Below are 22,530 nucleotides of genomic sequence, written 5' to 3' on the forward strand. Positions count from 1 at the left end.
ATAAGTATAATTGGATGATAGAATGGTTATTTTGTTACTTTAGAATCTACGGAATTTGTGATTATTCTGCAAATTTTTGTTCAAGGAATCTTGACCCAAGACTATTGGAGATCTACTAAATTAAATTCTAACACAAGAACAAGTTTAATGATATAAAACATATATTAGTAAAAAATATATAGTAACTGATGCAAGAATAACATTTTGACACCTAAGATGAATTTATATTATCCATATACATAATACATGTGTTCATCAGAAGTGATTCATTATATATCTCTGCTAATACCAAACATTCTAATATAAAATTCATTATACATTAAAAAGTGTTACATCACACTCTTGCTATGATTCACACCATAAACCAAATTAAATGTTCTTATTAAATTATATGCGCATTTTTTTACTAATGTATATTATTGGCTAGAATATTTAAAGATAGATTAAATATTAGAGGCTATAATTAGTGTTAATTTAATTTGTTAACTTTTGTAATCTTTGAATGATATACATTGAAATAAGTGGTAGTAAAGTGAAAGCAAGAAACTTATATAATATTCCATTCCAAGCAGAAAAAGGTCTGTATAAATATTACACAATAGTGTGACAAGTCCTAACCTTCCATCACCAAGACAAAGTTTACTATGTGTTGATTATTAAGTAGCTTACATTATACCCTAATGAAGGGCAAAATAATGAATAGCCTATAGAAGCATAACAATGCCTATGGCTTAATAATAACTTGCATCATTATCACAAAAATGAGTTAAATAAGGAAATTGATAAATATTATGTAATAATGCTACAAAATGCAGTTGTAGTTCACTGCTTCCAACACTGAGGGCATGCATGCTTTGGATTCCTTGTAGCAGCAGAGAATAATATATAAGAAAGTGGAAATGAAAAAGCCATATATTGTTGTTGTGGTTGTGTTGTCCTATTCTGTATTCCTAAAACTTTCAGTGGTGAGCCACAATTTCTTCTGGACAACAAAAACTACTTCATTGGCATCTTGGTCAGAGTCAGAACCTGCATCTGCAGTTGCAACTGCTTCCCAGTGCAATGCTGTTAGGTACTTCTTCACCAAATCAATCACATGTTGCTTATCCCTTATGAAGATGAAACCAGTAGGCCTCAACAGACGGTCCATCTCAATCAGTAGATCCACTGGACTGCACCCTCTCTTTTCAATGTCAGAAATCACACTCCATGCATGGAGTAAATCATAAGTCCGGGGGTATGTTGAATATGCTTCGCACCTGTCATAAGATATTCATCACTCTTCAGTATATCACTTTTGTCAATCACATTCATACTCAGATTGAATCAAGGATACACAACCTATGTAGCACAAACACTGACACAGAGATACGTATCACTTTTAAAATGTAGAATACATGGACATGAATCTATATATTATATAATTATGAATTATATAAATTGACAATAAAGATGTGCACAATTATGTTTTAGATTTTTTTTGGAGCAGAAAAATGTTTTTCATGACTGGTTCAAAAGAATTTATTCCTTAACTTTATAATCATAATAAAAAATTATACAATAAGTTTTAATTTTTAGAAAATTAATGTATTTTTCTTTTTTAAAATTGTGTTAGAACTGTATTATAGAAATCAACTAATATTTTTTGAATTGGACACTCCACTGATGTGTTCTACGAGTGTCAGTGTCCAATATGTGTCTCGACACAGACACACCATTTAAGAAGAGTGTCCAAGCTGCATAGTACACAACAGGTTAAAGCAATGAAGTAACAAATAATCATCATTGGCTAAATTAGTCAAGTAAAAAGTTCTGTCACAATCAGCTAATAAGTCAAATAAGTTTAGAAGGGTCTTGAAATCAAATATCCTCAAATAAGACTTAAAAGGGGAAGACAGTCATTGAAAGATATCAAAGATGCAATAATAAATTATGCTTCAGTAGAAACAGTTGTAATACCAGTCATGGATAGACCCTATGAGGCCCCTGTCATATACAAGCTTTAGTGTGTTTGGTCCATCACGAGGTACAACATTCATCACCCAAACATCCTTGCCTCTAAGAGCTGCTGCAAACGAACCCATGTTTGCTTTCATGTCCATCACATTCCTCACCGCGTTTGGCGACATTTTAGGACCCACCAGATTCCAGTAATTCTCAACTCTTCCTTGCCATAGTTCCTGTACCACAACAAAAAGTTAAGCCTGTAGCCCATTTATCTAATTGTATCTTGTTAGTTCAAAAGTTTATGAGCTGTTTACAAGAACAAGAACCAAATTATAACAAGCCAGAGAAAAATTGCAAATTCCAATTACCGTATCCTTTTCAAATATTTCATTTGAATAGCCAAAGTCAGCTAATCTAGGAGGAGGAGTGGTCAGTCTCATAGGCCATGGAGCTAATCCGCTACCCTTGACTCTGTTGTCATCTGATAAAATCAACAAAAGTTTCATCAGATGAAGTCTTTCTACCTCATCTCTTGTAAATGGTTAAACCTCAACAAAAATTGTTATCATAATTTATCATAGGTTGCATGCACTCAAAGCAACTGCACAAGTTCAGTAACAGCAGCTAAGATGATGGTAAAAACTAAAGTATTTCAAATAATGGCAATAACGCTTTAGCTAGGAACATTCAGTATCAGCTCAAAACAAGCAGTTCACGGACAATACAAAATAACAAGATTGACTAGTAATGAGTACTGTGAGAGTGAAGCCAAGATGAATATGTTGGCCTGAGTAAACATATTCCTTTTCAATTCAGAAGGGGGAACTGGCACTGCTTAGTCTAATTTACTTTAATTCAGTAAATATCTATTACACTGCCATAATATCATAGTTTCTTATTTGGTCATTCTCTAACAATAATCAGTCCTGTAATTCAACGTTTTCACTCTTCCCTAGGGATGACAAATGAACCCATACTTGCAAGTATTGTTTGAACCCATCCCGATTTTGACAAAGAATCCCTGCATTGAATGGGTACAGGTATGAGTTTTTTATCCTTAGTTTCATAACTTATTTTTTTGTCATACATTTGATCATTTTTACTTTTTCTATAATTATTTGACCTTTATCCAATTATTATTTGATACTCTCTTCTTATATTTATACCATTATAATTTCTTTCTTTATATTTGACATTGGAGAAAAGAAAATGTGTATTATTTTGACGATGAACACTTATCATGTTTCCTTCCCTCTGATTTCATAACAATCGCATGCCAATCAAATCACCTTTTGGATCTTGAACACAAAATACTCCTCAATCTAATTAGAGGAGATGAAGATGACGCAACTAATCAAAATGGTCATCAAGTGTCTACAATTTATTATAAGTTTCCTTAATTTAATATTACCTAACCAAGTGGAAGCTCATTATCCGGGGCATTACATTCATTTAGGAGATAAACTAGAATAAAAGAAAGCAAACACATGTGATAAGGCTCATGAGTCATTGTACCATAGAAATAAATATACAATTTGTTGATACACCAAAAGAAAGCAAACTTATAATATATTTCTAGTAAAATACAAATGACTATAATTTGTATACAAGGCATAGATATAAAGTGCAAAAAACATCATATATTCGAAATATAAGATAAGAAGGTACTCACGGTCAGAGTAAGGTGTGATGCAAGCTTCCATATTCACTCCCCAAACTGCATCTGGGTCTTCATCAGACTGGCAAAGAGGAGGGCGAGTGCCGGGTTCTCTCTCCATATAACATTCATTTGTAAGAGGTTTTTGCCAGATGACAGTTTGGTCTTTCTTTGCAGCAATTCTCCAACACATACGTCCCACAAGGGCACTCATTTCTCTCCATATCCTTCTATCCTCTTCATCCTGAGCATATGCTTCTGGAGATGAGTATGCAAAGTAACCTCCCGGCCTAAGCAACCGGTCTAGCTCAAGGAGTAGTATTCCATCCCTTTGAAGCCAATCGATCCGGCAACGAGAACAGTGTGCAAGTTCAAAAGATCTGCTAGGGTAAGGGAGTCTCTTAGTTCCCAAGACACCAAGATATGCAGGAATTCCTCTCTCCAGAGCAAATTGAATTTGATTTTGATGCACATCATTGGGTGCCAAGGACATTGCAATGATATCAGATGAAAGAAGATAAGCTCCAAAACTCGCAACACCACACCCAACATCAAGAACTGTCCGCAGTCTTCCTTCATTATTAAGATTGTGTTGTGAAAAATTGAGCATCTGTCAATACAAACTCACTGTCAGATCCATAAAGTGAATTTTAATAATCAGAAGGCACCAAACAATCAACACTGTCAAACATGGTACTGAAAATCCCGTTAGCTGATATTATACATCACATTTCTGTCAATAAAATGAATGCAAACGGAAAAACATGCATAAAGGCCAATGATACTAGCAATTGAAGAAAATAATACATATACACCAGTAAGCCTTACATTTGCAATTGATGCAATGTACTTGTCAGCTCCATAGTGAAAATGTGTCCCTCCTCCAGGAAACACAATCTTTTCACCTTTTACAATCATCCAGTTCTGGTCAGACTTCTCATGTGCAAGGTGGGTGTGAGGTATGTTTACTTTCCATACCTCATCTCTGCTCTGTGGCCACTTTATAGGGACCTGCAACACCACAGAAACAACAATTGTTTGGCACTGACAAACATGATACATGTATCGGCATGGAAATGTTGAAGTTGCAAATCACATCTAGTCTCGGCATGTTCTTTACCTTGTATCCTGCGGGAGGAGGAATCAAACAATTGAATCTCCTTTCTGGAGGAGGACAGTGTCTCTCGTAATGCTCCATCAAAGAAAGATCCAGCTTCAACCTCATTTGATAGATAAGATGTCTGTCTAAGCAGGGAATCAACTCTGAATGACTATCATCACAAACCTTCAAAAACAGAAATGTTATGAATTCCACTATCTTGATGACATGATATGCACAACCTTGAACTAAATGGAGGTTAAAAGTATATGACTTAGATAACCTTTACAGTACAGGAGGCGAATGTACCTCATTAGAGACCTAGAAATAGAACCTGAATATGGCGAGGATAACAATGAAAAATTTAATTATCATGCTTAGCTTTTCCTCTTTCGTGATGGTGAGGCTGTGCAATCTTGATTATATTATGAAACTACAAAATTTTATTTATTTATGCAATTATGACCCTTGCTGCTTTAGTTTGCTATTAATTATAAATATGCTATTAGTTTTGTTCAAGTTTTCTCATATCAATTGATAAAATGTTTAGTTACATACATATTTATGAACTATTAATATTGTTTTATAAACCGAAAGCAACTAGTATAGACCCAAAATAACTCTTCATGATATATAATAGCAGAGTGCAAGCTTAGAACCTAAAAATGAAGAAACATAGTGAAATATGCCATGAGTATAAGCTAGCAAAAAAACTTACAGGGAAACTCTTTGGTACAATATCATCCTCACCATCTCCCTGCCCAATCCTTGATGAAGAATCAACTTGCTTGTTATCAGAATCATCATCTGCACCCAAATATGATGCCCCAAGTCTTTTCAATGACTTGCTGCCATATTCAAGTGCAGATGAACTACCATTCTGAGAACCAAAGATGGATCCTCGGTACACATATAGAAAACCGAGAAAGATTGCCACGCCACATATGTACGCAACTACACGCTGCTTTGGCGGTCCATCAGATCTTCCCCTCGACATTTATGAAAGTAATGCAAATACAAATATATTTTTCAATGCTAAATTATGGACTGAAACTGATCACAGCACAGATCTTGTTTCACCAGACATGAAGCACCAAATTTACCACCCAAAATAACACTTAAACTAGCAACCCCAATAGTCCAAACTAGATAGCATGATCCAGCTTCCTCATAAAGTTTGTCAGAAATTGACACACTGATAACTGATTCAAAAGATTAGCCTGCAAACAAGGAAAGGGACTGCAGTCAGCAAATTACATTACTAATTCGTCTTTTTAACTAAATCATAGAGCTAAAATAATTAAAACAAATAAAAGGTCCAAATACAAAATCCAATTTAAAACTTATTTCTTTTTTAGTGTAATCGGAGTTTGATGAGATGTAAACGGGTAAGCAGAAAGAAATAGGAGATGATGATAGCAATATCTGGTAACATGATAAAAAGTACTGGTATACCCTGTCAACTAAAGTAATCCTACTAAATGGCCAAGGATAATTAACATCAATAGGAATCAAAGATGTTTGGCCTTATCTAACTAAAGTTCTAACATGCAATAAATGAGTATAACTTAAGCTATTTTAATTAAATCCACCAGAAAGTTAAAACTCATTCTATAATATTCACTCCTAGTTTTTTTCAGCATATAGTGTGCACTAGCAAAAAATAATAAAACATTAAAAGAATGAGGTGAAAGAAAGCGATGATGACCTCAAATCCATTGATACCTAACCAATGAAAATGATGGATCCATAAAGATCCCATGACTCTGATAATTGAATGCATCATGAATAAATGAAAACCCGATTCTGAAACATCATTGGATCTAAATCAATTATCAGTCATAGAATTCAATGGAACTCCCAGATCTGGCACAATGGGAAACAACATCAACATCAACTAGAGTAGAACTAGTTGATAATTCAACCACCATTCAATGCAACAACAAAAAAATATCAAAAAAACCTGCAATCTGGTGTGCATTATATATATAAAGCTACAAAAAACATTTCCATGAGCACTGGAACGGCGAAATCAAACGAACCCAGAAGGAAAAACGATCCAGATCCAGCAAAAAATGCAAACTTGTGACAAAATCAGCAGGGAAAGTGAAGAAAAAGAAGAAAAAGCTTACTGGGTTGGGATCAAATGTGTGTTGGGGTGTGATAAGAGGAAGTTAAGAACTCAGATTTAGAGAGAAGGTATGTGATATGGATGAGAGAGGTATCAGATTTGAGTGTTTGCTTTAGATTTTCTATTTAGGGAAGTGTCACAGAGGAATCAGGGAATATGTGTCACATTTCTGCAATTTTTCTTCAAAATTACATAAATTGTCAAATTTTTAAATAAATATATAATTATATATGTTGGGTTTTCAAGTGCAATTTCAGTTGGATAATAAAAATAAATTATCTTATTTGAAGTATTGGAAGAAAATATATTGTGATTGTAAAAAAAAAAAGTTTTAGCATATTTGAAGTTCTACATTGTGCTTGCTTGAATATTTTAAATTTTTTTAAGTCTTGTTTCTTTAACACATTTTATAATTTATTTTTGTATTTTTTAAATTTATAATGTTCGTTAGCATATTTTAAAATTTATTTTAACTTTTTTAACTCTAGTTCTTAACATGTTTTTTAATTTTGTAATTAAATAAATATTTATGTTTTATTACTAATTCAATCCATGCAACCGATAATTTTTTAAGATGGGAAAACCTTCTTAATGTGAGTTGAGAAATAAAAATTCACGTCCCAGAAAATGTCTCTACTAGTGTGATTACAATGTCTCTCTAACCACCTCTAACTAAAATTTCTAATGTCACACTATAATGAATATTTATTATCTCTATGTTTTTTCCTTGCTTGTATTTCTCCTCCTCACAAATTTTCTTTATATAGAGAATGAGAGAATGACTTCTTCATAAAGAAATAATTAATTCTTATCATATTTTTAAGATACCTAGAAATTATTATCTTCAGTTGGACTTCATAATCTTCAAAAAAGATATAATTTCAAAAACTTTGGAATGATCATCATTGAATGGGTTAATTATTAAGATTTATTGGTTATGGTCCTCATTAAATTAAGAAAAGATTTTCAACAAAAACCTCCAATCATAATGAAGAAACTCAAGAGAAACTAGTTGACATCAATAACTAAAAGAACGAGGTGGTTGATGTGTTTTTTATTTCGTAATCAAATAAATAATTACAAAATAAATAAAAAATGAATAAAAATACAAAATATAATTAAAGTACAATTTCAATAAAAAAATATTAAAAAATAACTTCAAATTCAATTCAATTTTATCAAATTCATTTATATAAGATAAAGTTTGCTTTCCATTCATATCATTCATATATTACATACTGTGAAATCCTAAATATTTAGGATCTAGGGTTACTAAATTCTTTATATATATATATATATATATATATATATATCCCAAATATCATACTTGCATCAAATCATCCATTACTATTCCATTATAAAAGTTGTTATGAAAATGTGTGAATTTTTGTTTTCAAGAACTTAAATTTCATCAAGAGGTAAAATCATCACATACAAATAAAAGTTCAAACTAAAACTCATATCTTTTAGGTTTGTTACTATATCAAATTTTGTACCTTTAAAACATCTTAATAATTTTATAAGATTGTTTTGTCATGTCTTATTTATTAAGGTACTTTGTGGTAGCATACTTTTGAATCCACAATTATTGCTTAGCCTAGTAGTGCTCATCATTTTACTACTTCTCCACCAAGCTACTAAAAACTATTCACCCATTTTACTTTCTTTCACTTTATCTCCACCAATCTTTGTGCCCTTCTCTTTTCCCTTCATTTTCAAATCAATAAATAAACAAATTGACCCTTAGTCTACTCAACACTATCCATCCAAATTCTTCTTCTTCTTCTTCAAAGGTTCATCCTTTCTTCACCATGGATCGTCTCATCAATAGGGGTTCACACTTTCTTCTGAGGGCCTCTACACTTTTGGAGTCTCAGTCCACCATGGACAGTTTCACCAATTGGTTAGATTATGCCATTGTTGATGATTCCAGATAATATACATATTTTTTTTTTCATTATTTACTTGGTTTTTTGAGTTAATTTTCCATGCACTATGCAGATTTTTATTTTCAGTTTAATCATGTTTTAGGTCTTTATTTTTTTCTCTCTCTCTCTCTCTTAAGTTCAAGAACATTAGTTACTTTTTAGAACAATTTCGTTTTTAATCCTTAAAAACACACCATGTGATTATCTCTGTTGGCACTAAAACAGATCTTTTTTCAAATTAGAGAAATTAGAACATTTTCTTTTTAATTTGAAGGACAAAGAGAAATTCATCCCAATTTTAAACGCAGCTAATTATGTTCATAAAAGTAATATTCATTTGAGGTTTTTTCAAACTATTGAGAACTTGTTTTCTTCCTATTCAGGGGTTCCAGCTTTCTCCACAGTCTTCAAACTACCATGGATTGTGTCATCAACTGGTGAGAGATTATACCCTTGCTGATTTTAGATAATGTATTTCTTTTATTTATCTATCTATTTACATATATATATGATTGGTTTTGTGAGATTAATTTGAATAAGATGGTATAAGAGTTGTTAAGAATGTATCAGTGAAGTTTATTGAGACTATTATGCAATCTAAGATTTTATATACTGCTATGTTTTTCAGAGAAAAAGAGAGTTCATCATTGATTGGAAAATTAAGTGATACATTCTTTCTTGTAATACTATCTATTTATAAATAGAATCTATGGGTTCGAACATGTCTCTTAAATGACGTATCGGACATCGACACGATGAAGTGTCTAATTTAAAAAATATTTGTTAAATTTCTAATCATTTTAGTATAGTTGTAACACAATTTTAAAAATGAGAAATACGTTTATTTTCTAAAAATTCAAACTTAATGAATAAATTCTTATTATGATCATAGAAATAAGGAACAACTTCTTTTGAATTAGTGATGAGAAACATCTACTAAAAAAAACTGTAACCTGCTCGTGCACATAAATCTTTATTGTCAATTTATATAATTCATAATTATATAATATATAGATATGTGTCTTACATTTTAGAGATTATACGTACTTTTTGAGTTTGTATCTGTATCGTATCTGTATTTGTGTCCATGCTACATAGAATAGAATTCCTTATATATGTGATCCATTAATCCAATTTTATATGGTTGACTGAAACAAACAGAAATTCTATGTTTTAGGTTGGTGTCCCTGATAAGTTGTTTGGGGGCAACGATTAATCCAACACTTGAAAAATTCACAGGACAGACATTTAACGTTAAGGATAACTCTTGTGATGAAGTTGGAATTGATGGAGAAATGTTGTTGCATGTTGCTGGTGCTGTAGGGGTGGCTTTGGCAGCCATTGTTCTTGTTTGGTTTCTTTGGAAGATGATTCAGGTGGTATTCGGATGTTGTTGTTGTTGTTGCAGAGGAGTAGGGAGGACAATGAAGGCTCCAGGGAGGAACTGTCGCATTTCAAGAAACAGCTTTGAACGCAATCCTACAGCTTATTTTCGTAATCTGCGTAGTGATCAACGAAATGGTTGTTTGGTTTGAAATTTTGAATGAGTAAATTAGTAGTTTTTTACTTCTTTGACGTGAAAAATAAAGAACTTATTAAGTGGTGTTGGTTATTGTATCAAGGCTTTGTTTGTGTTTGGATGGTGTTTCTTGGCATGATTTGGGTAGAAGATGTGATTTGATGTTGTTACAAACATGTTGTAATTTGTGTTGATTTGTTACAAACATGTTGATTTTGATTATAAATTTGATGATATTTGAAGTTTCTGTTGGCTAAACATTTATTGTATTGTTTTAATGTTTTACAGAACATTTTATTAAATTAAATTCCAGGGAAATAAATGTATAAAGGACTAAAGTAGTTTAAATTAAAAAAAATAAACTCTTTTTCTGATTTTCATGTGCTTTTTCTTAAATTAATTATGCTCTATGAGAATATATCTCTTGCAAAAAAAAATGAATAAAGGTGAACTTACTCACAAAAAAATCTACACTGAAATTAAAATAGAAATATAAACTAAAGAATATAATTAATACATTCCAATGTTTAAAAAAGCAAATATAAGTAATTATTGATTTTTAATGTTATTTTTATTTTGGCAACTAATGCTTCAAGGATGATAATTAGCCTTTTCCTATTATGAATAAAAATACTAACTATAAATCTTAATTTATATTACTACCTTAAATACGTTTAAAAATAAACTAAGAAATGTTACATTACCAAAAGTATTTTTCAAGAAAAAAATACTGGGAAAGAACATTTTTGAAGCAATTTTCTGTTTGTCACATTCAAAAGTTTAGACAGGTTACAAAGTTGATCATGATCAAGACATGCCTCAAAACTCCACACTTGTGGAAGTCCTTAAAAATTGCTTACTAACAAAAATCCTTACATCATGAGTGATTGTAGAAAAAAAAATAGAGTACAAAATTAGATGAAGTTGCATCTCCTAATCCCAAAACTTTCCTTCCCAGAAGATGAAGTTGGGAAGGCAAGGGTATTCTCAGATTAAAGATCTCAGCTCTTCATACCCTCTCTAATCACTACCATTTGTTTCAACTTTTAATATTGAGTGGGGAAAATAAGGCCTACCTTATTCTCTAACCACACCATAAATATTCTTCTTCCAAGCTGTTCATGATTTATCCACTCTGTAAGCTAGGCAGCAGAAAACCACTCCTTGAGCTGATTAATATGAAGGTACTGTGTTTTAACACTGAATGTGGAAAAATACGAAGCTTTTATCTTCTTCTTTTCTTCCCTTTTCCAAGTTGTCCAGATTTGAAGGCATGTTCTTGGTCTTGAAGGAAAGCTTTAGCTCTTCCATACTTCTCTGCTCTATCTTTTTCCAGTAAAGACTTCTCTTTGTCCTTCACATCAAGCAAAAAGTAGTTGTCTTTACGCAATTCTCGTGCAGCCCCCTTAGCTTCACGCTTCAACTGCTTCTTCAATTTTTTCAACTCAGCCCGTTCCCGGTCAGGATCATAATCTCTACCCTTGACATAGCTGCAGAACAAACGAATATGACATTTAAGTGCTTGATTTATGTTAATTTTCTGATTCACGTGACTCGGGAAACATGTTATCAAATGCAAGCAAGGGAAAGGAGAGACTTACTTTTCCTCAAATTTAGGATTCAGCATTTTGATCGGTACTGGCTTTTGTTTCCGCATTTGAAGTGGTCGTCTCAAAGTGTGAAGTTCATCCACTTTCAACTTAATAATCTCAGCCACATCTTTAATTTTATCTCGTAATGAATTTGGCATATTTTTCTGTTCTTCTATCTCATTTAATATTCTTAAAATTGGTAAGAATATTTCAGGAAATGAACTTAGGCCTTTATAGACGTCAACATATCCTTGTAAAGTTTCAACAACTGTAACTAACACACTAGCCCTGTAATGAATGAATCATAATTAGCCAAGATAAATGAAAACCATAAGCCTTCAAAAAGAAATCAACAATCAATACCCTGAACAATCTTCAATATTAGCAGCATCCAGTATTAATTATCAAGACTATAGCTATAACACAATCTAAATGACCAGTTCTTGATAATGCAACTCAAGCACATATTATTATACAGTATTCATCCCAACATTTTTTGATTTAAAATGCATTGAGACCCCATTTAAAACAAAGACAGTCAACATAATAAGATAAATGGTTCTAACAAATTATTGGTTACCTGAAACCAACTTCAGTGAAGAAAGAGGAGTCTTCTGGCAAGTCTATAATCTTGAAGAAATTCAGAGGGCTAATCGCATTCACTGTCTCATGTATGCGCAAGATAGGCTTGAGAGCTTTCAGTTCCATAAGATGATATAACTGGGATAAAACAAATTATATGGTCATTTCAGTGTCCAAACATGAAGCTGTAGTACAACCAAGATGAACAGCACTACATCTCGATATTGTACCCAAATGCAGGGTCTAACAAGATTATGGATTTACCCAAGTGCTAGGATATCATACTAATCCTCCATCAAATGTTCTTCTACTCTCTATTACATTAAACATACAGTAATTAACTAATAAAGAAAGGGTAAAATGGCCCTTTCCCATATTTATTACTTATTGTCAAGAGTAATTTGGAATTGTAAACATGGAAAAAGACAATGTTATGGTATAGGGCATCAGATCAAAAGCCAAAAAAATGTACAGCAACTGTCCGGATGGTCGTTTTCTCAATTAAATTTGCAGTAGCAAAAGAAACTGTTTACAAGTAAAGGAGGGTACGGTTTAAATGAAAAGAGTAGACAGCAATATTCACAATACTTGTGAGGACTGCAGTTTTCTACCAAAGGACTAAAATATCTACAATTGTTTTCTTGTGCAAAGAATAAAGGAGGAGGCCAATAACACGTGATGAGGTAAATGGTCCGCATATAACAAAAATATATACATACACACCCATCACATAATATGACTCAAACAACAGATGATCAATGAAAAAAGCCATACCTGGGAATCTTCATCTGAAATATGTTTACTTTCAGTCGTTGCCAACAGTGAAGTTTGAAGAAACATTATTGCTTCGGGACAGAATTTTCTAGAATGTCTAAATACCTGCCATTTTATACTCAGTACATAAGCAAGCAGAAAATTTAACAAGAAATGTGAAAATTTAAGTTCTGCAATGTAATTAATATCTTAGTAAGTAATCATCAAAAACAAAACTCATTTGTGGAAACATACACTACTAATGAAATTTTCCATTTCGACTGCATAAATAGCCATCATTCAATGATAGTCCTTCAGAGTTCATTATTGGTGATACCAGATGAAAAGCGTACAAGTTAGACAGAATAAGCTCAATGAAGTATGTTGCAAGAAGTACTTACTGAGAGAAGCATAGAGCATAAGAAAGAGCCAATGGCAATATCCCGACCAGATACAATTGGGCAACGCATCAGATATTCACACATCAACAATATCACAGGGGTCATAACTGGATGCCTAAAGTCAGAGCATGGAAATATCATGGACCACAAACGCAAGAGGCACAATGTTTTTGAAGAAGGCCAAGAGCTACTTTCTGTGGCAAGAGAATAATTACAGACAGTGTTACCAAAACATCTAACAAATAGTTCTCAACAAAAGTTAACATAGTGAATGCAACTATTCAACTATATTTAAGTCTGACCAGATTTCTTGATACTCTCGATGAATTGCTTTCTAGTACTTTCAATTCTGCGGCGAGCACATATTGCAGCAAAGTATGGGATTTCCGTACTCATCTCTATCAATGGTTTCACCAACAGATTGAGTAACTCAATATTCAGTGGTTTCTTATTTGCCAAAACAGCAAAATATTGCAACAATATTCCATAGAATACCTGAAAAGAGAAGATATATTATAAACACCTCCCATATAGTTAGACATATAACAATCACAAACCACAATATCCTGACATATTTAGAAACAGAATGTAAAAGTGTCAAATGATACATCAAAAATAGTGCTGGGACAATCTGGTCTACAAAAAGAACAAAAACAACAATCAGGTAAACTACCTAGCCATATATACATCGATGGCAACATAAACTAACTTGGTTAACTACCTGTGGTGCAGTAGCAAGTAGCAGCCAAAAGACAGGATAAGGAGGAGTTACAGTTCAACAATAATCATGCCTACAGTCCACTCCATTGTAACATTCTAAGTTGATTTTATTTTAACCTTCCACTTACATTTTATCCAAGTTAATAAAGAAAACTCGGATCAAATCAATTTGAAAGGTTAGGATTTGTTTTTAAATGAGATTTCAAACCTATAAAAAGGGAATTGTTCAGATGTCCTTAAATTATTTTCTTGACTGTTAACCAGCAAATTGGCCCTCTGTTGGCTACCTATACGTCAATTCTTCTCTCAAATTCTATTAAGTACTAAAGATTTCACCCTAAGTTCCTGACTCGAAACAAATTTCAAAATGCATAATGAGCTATTCATAATACCTATCCATTTCATCCCCGTGAATGGAAATACAAACTGGACCTTCATGTTTAACTACCAATGCTTAATTGACTACCAATGCTTAATTCCAGAATGTTTTACCAAAAGAGGATAATAAAAGAGTGTACATCTTCATGAATGGCTTTCAACAGCAAAATAATTAAATTTAAATGAAGGAACAATTAAAAAGTTACAACAGAATATAGACACACAGGCACTTGCATACAAAATATATATATATATATATATATATATATATATATATATCAAAAGCCATCATCTAGCTTGTATTATTAATCCATTAGTTTGACCAAATCAACAATGCAGGATTATTTTAATAAAGAATGACATCTGAATAAAATCGAGTTGGGAAAAGTTTTCATTCACTACACTATAGACAGTAATCAAATCTTATAGGCAGTAAGTACAGCAACAGTACTTTGTTCCCTAAGCTAAGTTTCATTAAATTATGAAGAGTATGAAAGCTGTAAAACCAATATATTTACACAGATGAGGGAAATATTTCAGTAATTGATATAGGTTATCCATTAATTGTCAATGCAACTTTGAAGTTCATACCAAAGGAAAAAGTATTGCCAAGTTGAAAATGTCAAAGAGATTGCACTTTTCAAATAAAACAATTACGGATTCAGTAGATATGTACAAGAAGCGTGAAGAGAATATCAGACTCTAGACAAAAAATTAAAAAGAGGAATGAGTTTCATACTTGCATTTTCTTTCGATTTTCTGCAGCAAGTGTGATTGGATTACTTTTCCGAATCCGATTGACAATCAAAATAATGTTGGAGTTCGAACATTCATCAACCAGTGAACATAATTCTTCAAAGGTCTTGGGAGCTTCAATTATATAAGGAATGTCTGACTCTTTTGACTGTTTTACTCCAACATTTATCTTCTTTTCATTTGAAGAATCCTTATCTCTTTTCACATTTTTAACAGAATCATCTCTCTTTGCCTTTATATGAACCGCAGCATCTAGTCTTTCTTCTACCCCATCAAGGTCTTCTGAATCTGTTTGTTTGTCCTCATCACTATCATCTTCGTCTCCATCTTCTGAATCTGCACCAATATCATCGTCGTCATCACTTTGTTCCCAATCTTTTAAAGAAAGATCCTTCTCGTGTTTTTCAAGTCCCTCGTCTGATTCTTCATCAGCATCTTCAGAGCTTTCCAAATCATCAGAATCTTCACCATCATCATCTTCACTGGCAGAATCTTCATCTTTTCTTTCGAGAATCTCATCAACCCACCCCTTCTTAGTCATAATCTGTTCATTGACAGAGAAGGAATCACCTAGATCATCCCCAGAGAGAGATCTTGGTTTCTGTTCAGATGCCTTTTCTGAATCACTATTGTCTTCGTCACTAGAATCTTCAGCAGCAACCATCCTCTTCTGCCGCTCTTCCTTAAATAATGAATAACAGGATTCATTAGTTTACTCTATAAATAAATATATATACAACTTTACCTTATGCACATAGCCCATGATTGGAATCCACAACCACAGGATTACAAAGGCAGCAACCTTACTGAGCTGCCAAGTTCACTCATCCCCAAAAACAAAATATTACACTAATACAAACATCACTCATGATTCATGAATTTAGTTTACCAGCCCAGGGTTCATTCCCATCCCTCCACTTCAACCATAACAATAGTCTAAACTACTTTAAAATGTAGCTAAGCTATATAGCTAAGATCAAAGCTTTATTACCAAAATGTGGGAAAATGCTGCTTTACATAAAAGGGTGATTTATTAATTGTATAATAACAAACTTGGGGTTAAAACTCGTGTAAGCATACCTCCAATTGCTCTAGACGTTCTTTCTCCTCCTGAGCAATCTCTTCTGGTGTCTTTGTCCTGTCTGAAGGGCGAGCACGCATTTCCAATCCCATTTGTTTGACAAGTTTGTCATAGTCATCAGGTTTTTCCTGCCATAAAGACAAAGTTAGAAGGTAGATATTCTTATAATAAGAGGAAGTTCATGGATAAATGGTACCTGCACAGAATTTTCCATTTTACGACTGGTAGGTATGTGGTCCTTGTTACTTTGTTCATTTGAGTTTACTAGAGCCTTCAAAGCTTTCATCTTGTTGGGTTCAGTCAAAGATAACAAGGCCTCAGAGTGAACCAAGGAAGTGAAGTCCTTGTCCAATTCTTCCACCAAGTGTTCATTTTCTTCCTTATCTCTAGCCTTTTGAGCCTGGAAAGCATTGGAGAGAAGAAAAATTGTCAACAAATATAGAAGAGAAGACAAATAAACCACTCTACCCTAATTAAAGAGAAACATTTCCCACCTTGTAAAATTTGCTTTTTAAGATGATTTCCTCCATCACTTCCTTCTTGCTTTTGTGTCTCTGCAGAAAATGTCAAATTTAGGAACCAACGTAGTATTTGAACTATCAAGCAAATATTGCAAAAATTTAGCAAGGACAGGATGCTAATATTTCTGATAATCACCAAATGAGAAATCACTAGCAGATTAGGAAATCCATAAATTATGGAACACATCACGTAGGCACAATGCCATCATAACAGGAAAAAAGGTAAGTGTGCCAACAGTGATAGCATAACAGGCCTTACATGTTCCTCCCCATCGACCACATTTTCCCCTGGTATCTGCATTCTACGCTGAACCAAATCTATTTCCTCTGCAAAACCAGCACTCAAAATGAACCCAAGATACAAAAAAAAAATCAGCAGCTTACTAAGCCATTCATTACAATTGAAGCATAATGTTCACAAATAAGCCATCAATTTAGCAGTCATGAAAAAAACATTGCATAAAATCACCTAACTACCACATAGTTAACATACCATGAGTCTCAGCATCAACATCGTCAGGAAGCATCTCTTCCTCAAAATCATCTCTTCCAAGAGAATCAATTCCCTCAAAATCATCTTCCTCTCCATCGGACAAGTGATACTTGCTTTTCTTACTCAGCTTCATGTTCAACTAAAAACACCCAAACAAAGAAATAAGTAACAGCACATCAGCAACAAAGAGTTAAAATAAAAATATAGTTTTTTTCACTGTCAACTAATCATAAACCCCAACACACTACAACATATAGGTTTTTTGTGATTGGAAAACACTGTAATCCATCGACACTGCATACACTATTTACTCTAACAAAAATTACAAAATATTAAATTAAATACACTGAAAAGTATAAAACATTTGACAAATGCTAACACAAACTCTAACATACAGTATGTTACTAGAACTTCCCAAAACTTTTTTACACTGTCATCCAGTCATGAATGCTACAGAAAAATGCTTGCAACACAACCTCTAACGTATTCACTTCAACATATTTTCGTCATTAGTAAAAATTTCTTGAAAATAACAAACTTTTGTGTTTCTAACTTCTTATATAAAAAGTCTTACTTGAATGAATTTAAACCAGAGTAAATTAATAGAACTCCTAAAAAAAAATTACACTACCATCCAATTATGTATGCAAAAGAAAAAAAAATGCTCGCAATCAACACTGACGTAAACACGCATTCTCTCATCAGTCAAAATCCATTGAAAATCACAGTCGTTTCTGAGTTTCTCCCTCATTTAAAAACTCTTGAATGTCTTTTAACCAAAATGTGTAGCCAGCACTCCTCCAATGCTAAGGTTATCGACTTGTACCATAACTACATTAAAAACCAGTAACTTCAATGGGTTGATATAGTCTACACTGCGAAAACTAAACTAAATCAATTTTTAACTTCTTTTCTATTGAGTCTTGTTCGAATGAATATTAATCATAGTGTGGCTAACACCCCTCCAACGCTAAAGTTCTTCACTTTTACCATAACTGCTTAAAAAACAGGAGAACTAAAAACTAAAACTAAACAAATATCATAAATTAAATTTGCAAACAAAAATCATCGAGAACCTGGCGTTCGCGTTGGGATCGCAAGATGGCTTTCCCGAACTCGTCGAGTGCATGGTCGTTCTCTCCGATTCGCCTGTCAACGAAGAGGGAGGATTTTGCACTCTGCTGGTACTCCTTCAGGAGCGTGTTGTTCCGCTTCTGGATAGCCAGGGTTCGGGCCAGGCCCATGCGCCGGGCCTCGCCCTTCCTCTTCTGGCCCAGCACCTCGAATTTCCGTCGCGACCAAATCGACTCGAAGGGATTGCTGCCGCCGCCGCCGCCGCCATTGCTTTTGTTGCTTTTGGCCTTTACTTTCATGGCTACGCCTTCGGGACCAGATTTCTTGCTCTTCTTCTTCTTCTTATTCGAATCGGTGCTGTTGCCATTGCTGCTGCGTTTTGATGATTTCGCCATGGATTTTGCACGCAGTTGCAGAGGGTTTAGTTTAGGGTTTTTCTTCTGTGTTTGTTGTGTTATGCGTTTTGTTGATGTTACTATCTGAAACCAAGAAAAACTTCAATAAATATGGTCTTCAAATATTCTAAGGTTTCATTTGTTTTTCTAAAACCTATTCTATTTGTTTTTCTAAAATCTATTATATTTGTTTTAATTCTTAAATATTTCAAAAATTAAAAAAAATAGTAAAATATAATTTATAAATTAAATTGATTATTTACTCATAAAAAAAAAGTGAATGTAATACAAAAATATATGAAAAAAGTAGAATATTACTAATTTAATTTTATTTGTAGTCCGTCAAATTTGAAATAAATATGATTTTGATTCTCAAATTTAGAAGAAAAAAATTAATTCCTCAATTTGAAAGTATATATCATTCTATCTTAAATTCTGTTTCTTATTATAAATTGTAATTATAAAATTTACTTTTACAATCACTTGTATATTAATAATTATGTACCACTTTTACTCAAATTCATATATTAAATTATTTCATAATTTACGTTTTTATCCCATTTTTTTGTACTTTAGAAACAACTAGTACCTGAACAAAACATTTCAGTAGTATGAATATAAATAATAATATTATTAATTTTTTAAATTACATTTTATAATTTATTTCCTTGAGAGATTATATCTTTCAAAGAGAACAGAAATATTATTAATATCTTTCAGAAGATAATAATTATATAATTTTCTTGGGATTGATCTTCTTGCTAATTTAAATTATTTATTTCATATTATACGATTGAAAGATTATATGTACATAAAATAATTGAATTATTTTTGCTAAAAGTATATGCTAAAAATACTCGTTATGTGGATTAAAATATAGTGGGATTTGTAAGTTTCAAACAACACCAACTAATCTAAAATCTTTATCTGGCATATTTTTTCAAATATTTCTTTTCCTGTGGTTTTTTAAAATAAAATAAAATTTCTTTAAGAGATAAAAAAACTGTAAACATATTGATCAAAGATTATATATATATATATTAAAAACAAAACATACAATACCCAAAATATGGGTTTCACACTATTTATCGTATATTTACTTGTGTGGATATTTATCGGGCTTAAGTAACGTTCTTGATACACAATTTGTTGTCGTGTTGGTAGCCTCTGAATTCTTCGAAGTTTTTCCTCTCCTTCGCGTGTGTTCTGTCAATCGGCAGGGTACCCGCGACTGCACTCCGATGCTCAAGTCAATGCTAGTGATTAATTTGTTTTCTTAAGATATAAAAACGTACATTTTTCCCCTTCAGAAGTTTCGTTTATAAGTTGACTTTGGTCTCTTCTCGCGTGGACCAGATAATCAGTTCACTAAGACGTGTGTAGTGGTCACCAGGTCGTGTGTAGTGGCTTCCTGATATCACGGATGCGTTAGCTGTAATTGTTTTTTTGTCACGTATTTATTACGTTATATTATTATTTCACAACTTCGATCGTTTGGGGTTCGACCGGTACAATATATAATATTTTAAAAAAACTAATAACTAAAACTTTAAAATACAAAATAAATATATTCTAATATATAAATCTTCTTTGATGTCTTGAACTATCCTTGTCATATTTTATGTGTCAGAACATAGTTTTCATAACATTTAAAACACACGTAACATATTGGGTGGGTGGAAAAAAACCATAATATTAAACTAAGTAGGTTAAACGTACTTTGAAAAAAAAAACACTAAACTTCAAACATTATCTCACCAAAAACTTAAATATAAAGTTCATATCTCACCAAATACTCAAAATCTCTAAAACGTCATCATTATAAATGTATTGTACCATACATTTAAATACAAACATTTAAGATTCTATAACTTTTATACGGTTATTGACTAAATTCACCTAATTCATGATTAATTTCGGATTTATACAAATTCTTACATGTAGTTATGGTAATTTCTTATACATGTTCAACAAAATCATATGCACAAAATTTCATTAATTTATCTTAAAATGATATATACGTACCAATACATTTATTTCAATGTTTCTTAAATTACGTTCAATTCACTCCATAGACTCTCACACAGTTTAACTGAAATTGAATAATTTCAAAGTTACAAGTTGACATTTCTATTAATAATGAGATTTTTAAAATTACATCAATTTTTACTAAGAATTTTTTATTGTAATATGTCACCTATTTAATCAATATAATAAGTCCATTTGTAAGAATCTGACAACCAAATGCACTACTCCAATTTTCAAAGTTTGGTAAATTTGCCCATAAAATATACATTATGAATTTGAAAATAGTTGGTTTTCTTTATCTTAAGTTGTTTTAGGTAAAGAGGATAATAAATCAATGTGGCTAAGTATTAGATAATACCTAACAAATAATTATATTATAATATTTTCAAACTGAAATTGAATTTTTTTCATATACACTAGTCTCTAATATCCAATGTAAACAAAGAAAACAAGGTTAAATATATGTTTTTTTCTTTCTCATATTATCGCACAATTTTTTTTTTCCTAATTCAAACTTTAGTAATTCATTATATTTGTTTGTAATATGAAAATGATTGGAGTGAGTAATTGACATCACACAACATTAATTTTGTTTTTAATGTGACAAACGGAATTTTAACATGAACTGTATTATAATATTATAACATTCACACGATGAGTCATTTTCTAGTCGGTATGAAAATTCAGGAATTAAATCAAATTCTAACTTTAATTTTTTTACATAAAAAAATATTTATATACAAAATATTTAAGAAATATATTATAATTAATATTTGTGTTTATATTAAAATTGAATCTTATAAATATAATAAATATTATAATTAATATTTATAATTAATACAATTGTGAATATCTTTTTATAAATATTAATTATAATATTTATGTTAATCATAAATATTAATTACAATTATAAGATCCAGTTTAAATATTAATTATATTATTAATTATAACATTCAATATTAATTATAATATTTAAAGATTGGTTAAATGCATGGTATGAATCATATTTATGTCAAAGGACATTCTTTGTTTTTCTGGTTTTGAAAAGTCAATGTTATAAATATTTGAACAAATGGATGAATTATGTTCTAATACATGTCTTAAGCTTATATCTCACTATCTTTGGAAAGTACAAAGGAAGAAAGAGGAAAACAGTTCCTTCAAACTCTTAGAAACAAGTCAGAGAATTTTTTTTTTAAATAAAATTAAGAGAAAAAGTTTTAAAAATACAATAAAATGAAAAAAAAATACTTTTTTTAATATATTTTTTATAATCATAATAATTTTGTATATTTTAGTAATTACTTTTTTTTACTACAGCTGAAAAAGTGGAGAAAAATGCTTCTCTCTTCTTCTCTTTCTCAACTTTCATGTTGCAATTTTTCTCATAAATAATGCAAATCTTAACCAAATACATGTTAAAAGAAGCCAACATTGTTTCTAGTACAATTGAGTTTAGATTTTTTAAATAATGT

The 22,530-nt window shown here is 31.7% G+C and overlaps 3 protein-coding genes across 4 annotated transcripts; 1 reads left to right on the forward strand and 2 right to left on the reverse strand.

Annotated features, from left to right (window-relative positions):
* Positions 1–533: 533 nt before the first annotated feature.
* On the reverse strand, positions 534–7,189 carry LOC137827507 (putative methyltransferase PMT3). Of its 2 annotated transcripts, none has more exons than XM_068633671.1 (8): positions 6,836–7,189; positions 5,422–5,923; positions 4,725–4,889; positions 4,433–4,615; positions 3,620–4,214; positions 2,316–2,428; positions 1,960–2,180; positions 534–1,259 (listed from the first exon to the last, which is right to left on the reverse strand). In XM_068633671.1, the coding sequence occupies exons 2-8, from the start codon at positions 5,698–5,700 to the stop codon at positions 938–940; spliced, it is 1,878 nt and encodes a 625-aa protein (XP_068489772.1). In that variant the 5' UTR covers positions 5,701–5,923; positions 6,836–7,189; the 3' UTR covers positions 534–937. The 2 variants fall into 2 exon arrangements, with proteins under 2 accessions (XP_068489772.1, XP_068489773.1); XM_068633672.1 differs by having other exon boundaries at positions 6,746–6,974.
* Positions 7,190–8,409: 1,220 nt separating this feature from the next.
* On the forward strand, positions 8,410–10,539 carry LOC137827511 (uncharacterized). The gene is made up of 3 exons (XM_068633675.1): positions 8,410–8,737; positions 9,146–9,199; positions 9,940–10,539. The coding sequence occupies exons 1-3, from the start codon at positions 8,646–8,648 to the stop codon at positions 10,295–10,297; spliced, it is 504 nt and encodes a 167-aa protein (XP_068489776.1). The 5' UTR covers positions 8,410–8,645; the 3' UTR covers positions 10,298–10,539.
* A 557-nt stretch (positions 10,540–11,096) lies between these two features.
* On the reverse strand, positions 11,097–19,147 carry LOC137827502 (nucleolar-like protein). Its single transcript, XM_068633663.2, has 13 exons — positions 18,635–19,147; positions 17,559–17,697; positions 17,325–17,392; positions 17,039–17,098; positions 16,741–16,944; positions 16,544–16,672; positions 15,447–16,145; positions 13,912–14,104; positions 13,610–13,803; positions 13,230–13,334; positions 12,454–12,593; positions 11,883–12,161; positions 11,097–11,771 (listed from the first exon to the last, which is right to left on the reverse strand). Exons 1-13 carry the CDS (start codon positions 19,025–19,027, stop codon positions 11,507–11,509), a joined length of 2,868 nt encoding a protein of 955 aa, XP_068489764.1. The 5' UTR covers positions 19,028–19,147; the 3' UTR covers positions 11,097–11,506.
* Between the last annotated feature and the right edge of the window lie 3,383 nt (positions 19,148–22,530).

This window comes from Phaseolus vulgaris, chromosome 7 (assembly GCF_051622355.1).
Source record: "Phaseolus vulgaris cultivar YP4 chromosome 7, ASM5162235v1, whole genome shotgun sequence".
Lineage (NCBI taxonomy): Eukaryota > Viridiplantae > Streptophyta > Magnoliopsida > Fabales > Fabaceae > Phaseolus > Phaseolus vulgaris.

Excerpts from the sequence above, each read along its gene's own strand:
- LOC137827507 (XM_068633671.1), bottom strand. The coding sequence starts at position 5,700 with ATGTCGAGGGGAAGATCTGATGGACCGCCAAAGCAGCGTGTAGTTGCG. Across the intron at positions 4,890-5,421 it reads TTGTACCAAAGAGTTTCCCT|GTTTGTGATGATAGTCATTC; the intron begins GTAAGTTTTTTT and ends CTGTTTTTGAAG. Across the intron at positions 4,215-4,432 it reads ACATTGCATCAATTGCAAAT|ATGCTCAATTTTTCACAACA; the intron begins GTAAGGCTTACT and ends TTGTATTGACAG.
- LOC137827511 (XM_068633675.1), top strand. The coding sequence starts at position 8,646 with ATGGATCGTCTCATCAATAGGGGTTCACACTTTCTTCTGAGGGCCTCT. Across the intron at positions 8,738-9,145 it reads ATGGACAGTTTCACCAATTG|GGGTTCCAGCTTTCTCCACA; the intron begins GTTAGATTATGC and ends CTTCCTATTCAG. Across the intron at positions 9,200-9,939 it reads ATGGATTGTGTCATCAACTG|GTTGGTGTCCCTGATAAGTT; the intron begins GTGAGAGATTAT and ends TCTATGTTTTAG.
- LOC137827502 (XM_068633663.2), bottom strand. The coding sequence starts at position 19,027 with ATGGCGAAATCATCAAAACGCAGCAGCAATGGCAACAGCACCGATTCG. Across the intron at positions 13,335-13,609 it reads TATGCTCTATGCTTCTCTCA|GTATTTAGACATTCTAGAAA; the intron begins GTAAGTACTTCT and ends ATAAAATGGCAG. Across the intron at positions 11,772-11,882 it reads AATCCTAAATTTGAGGAAAA|CTATGTCAAGGGTAGAGATT; the intron begins GTAAGTCTCTCC and ends TTTGTTCTGCAG.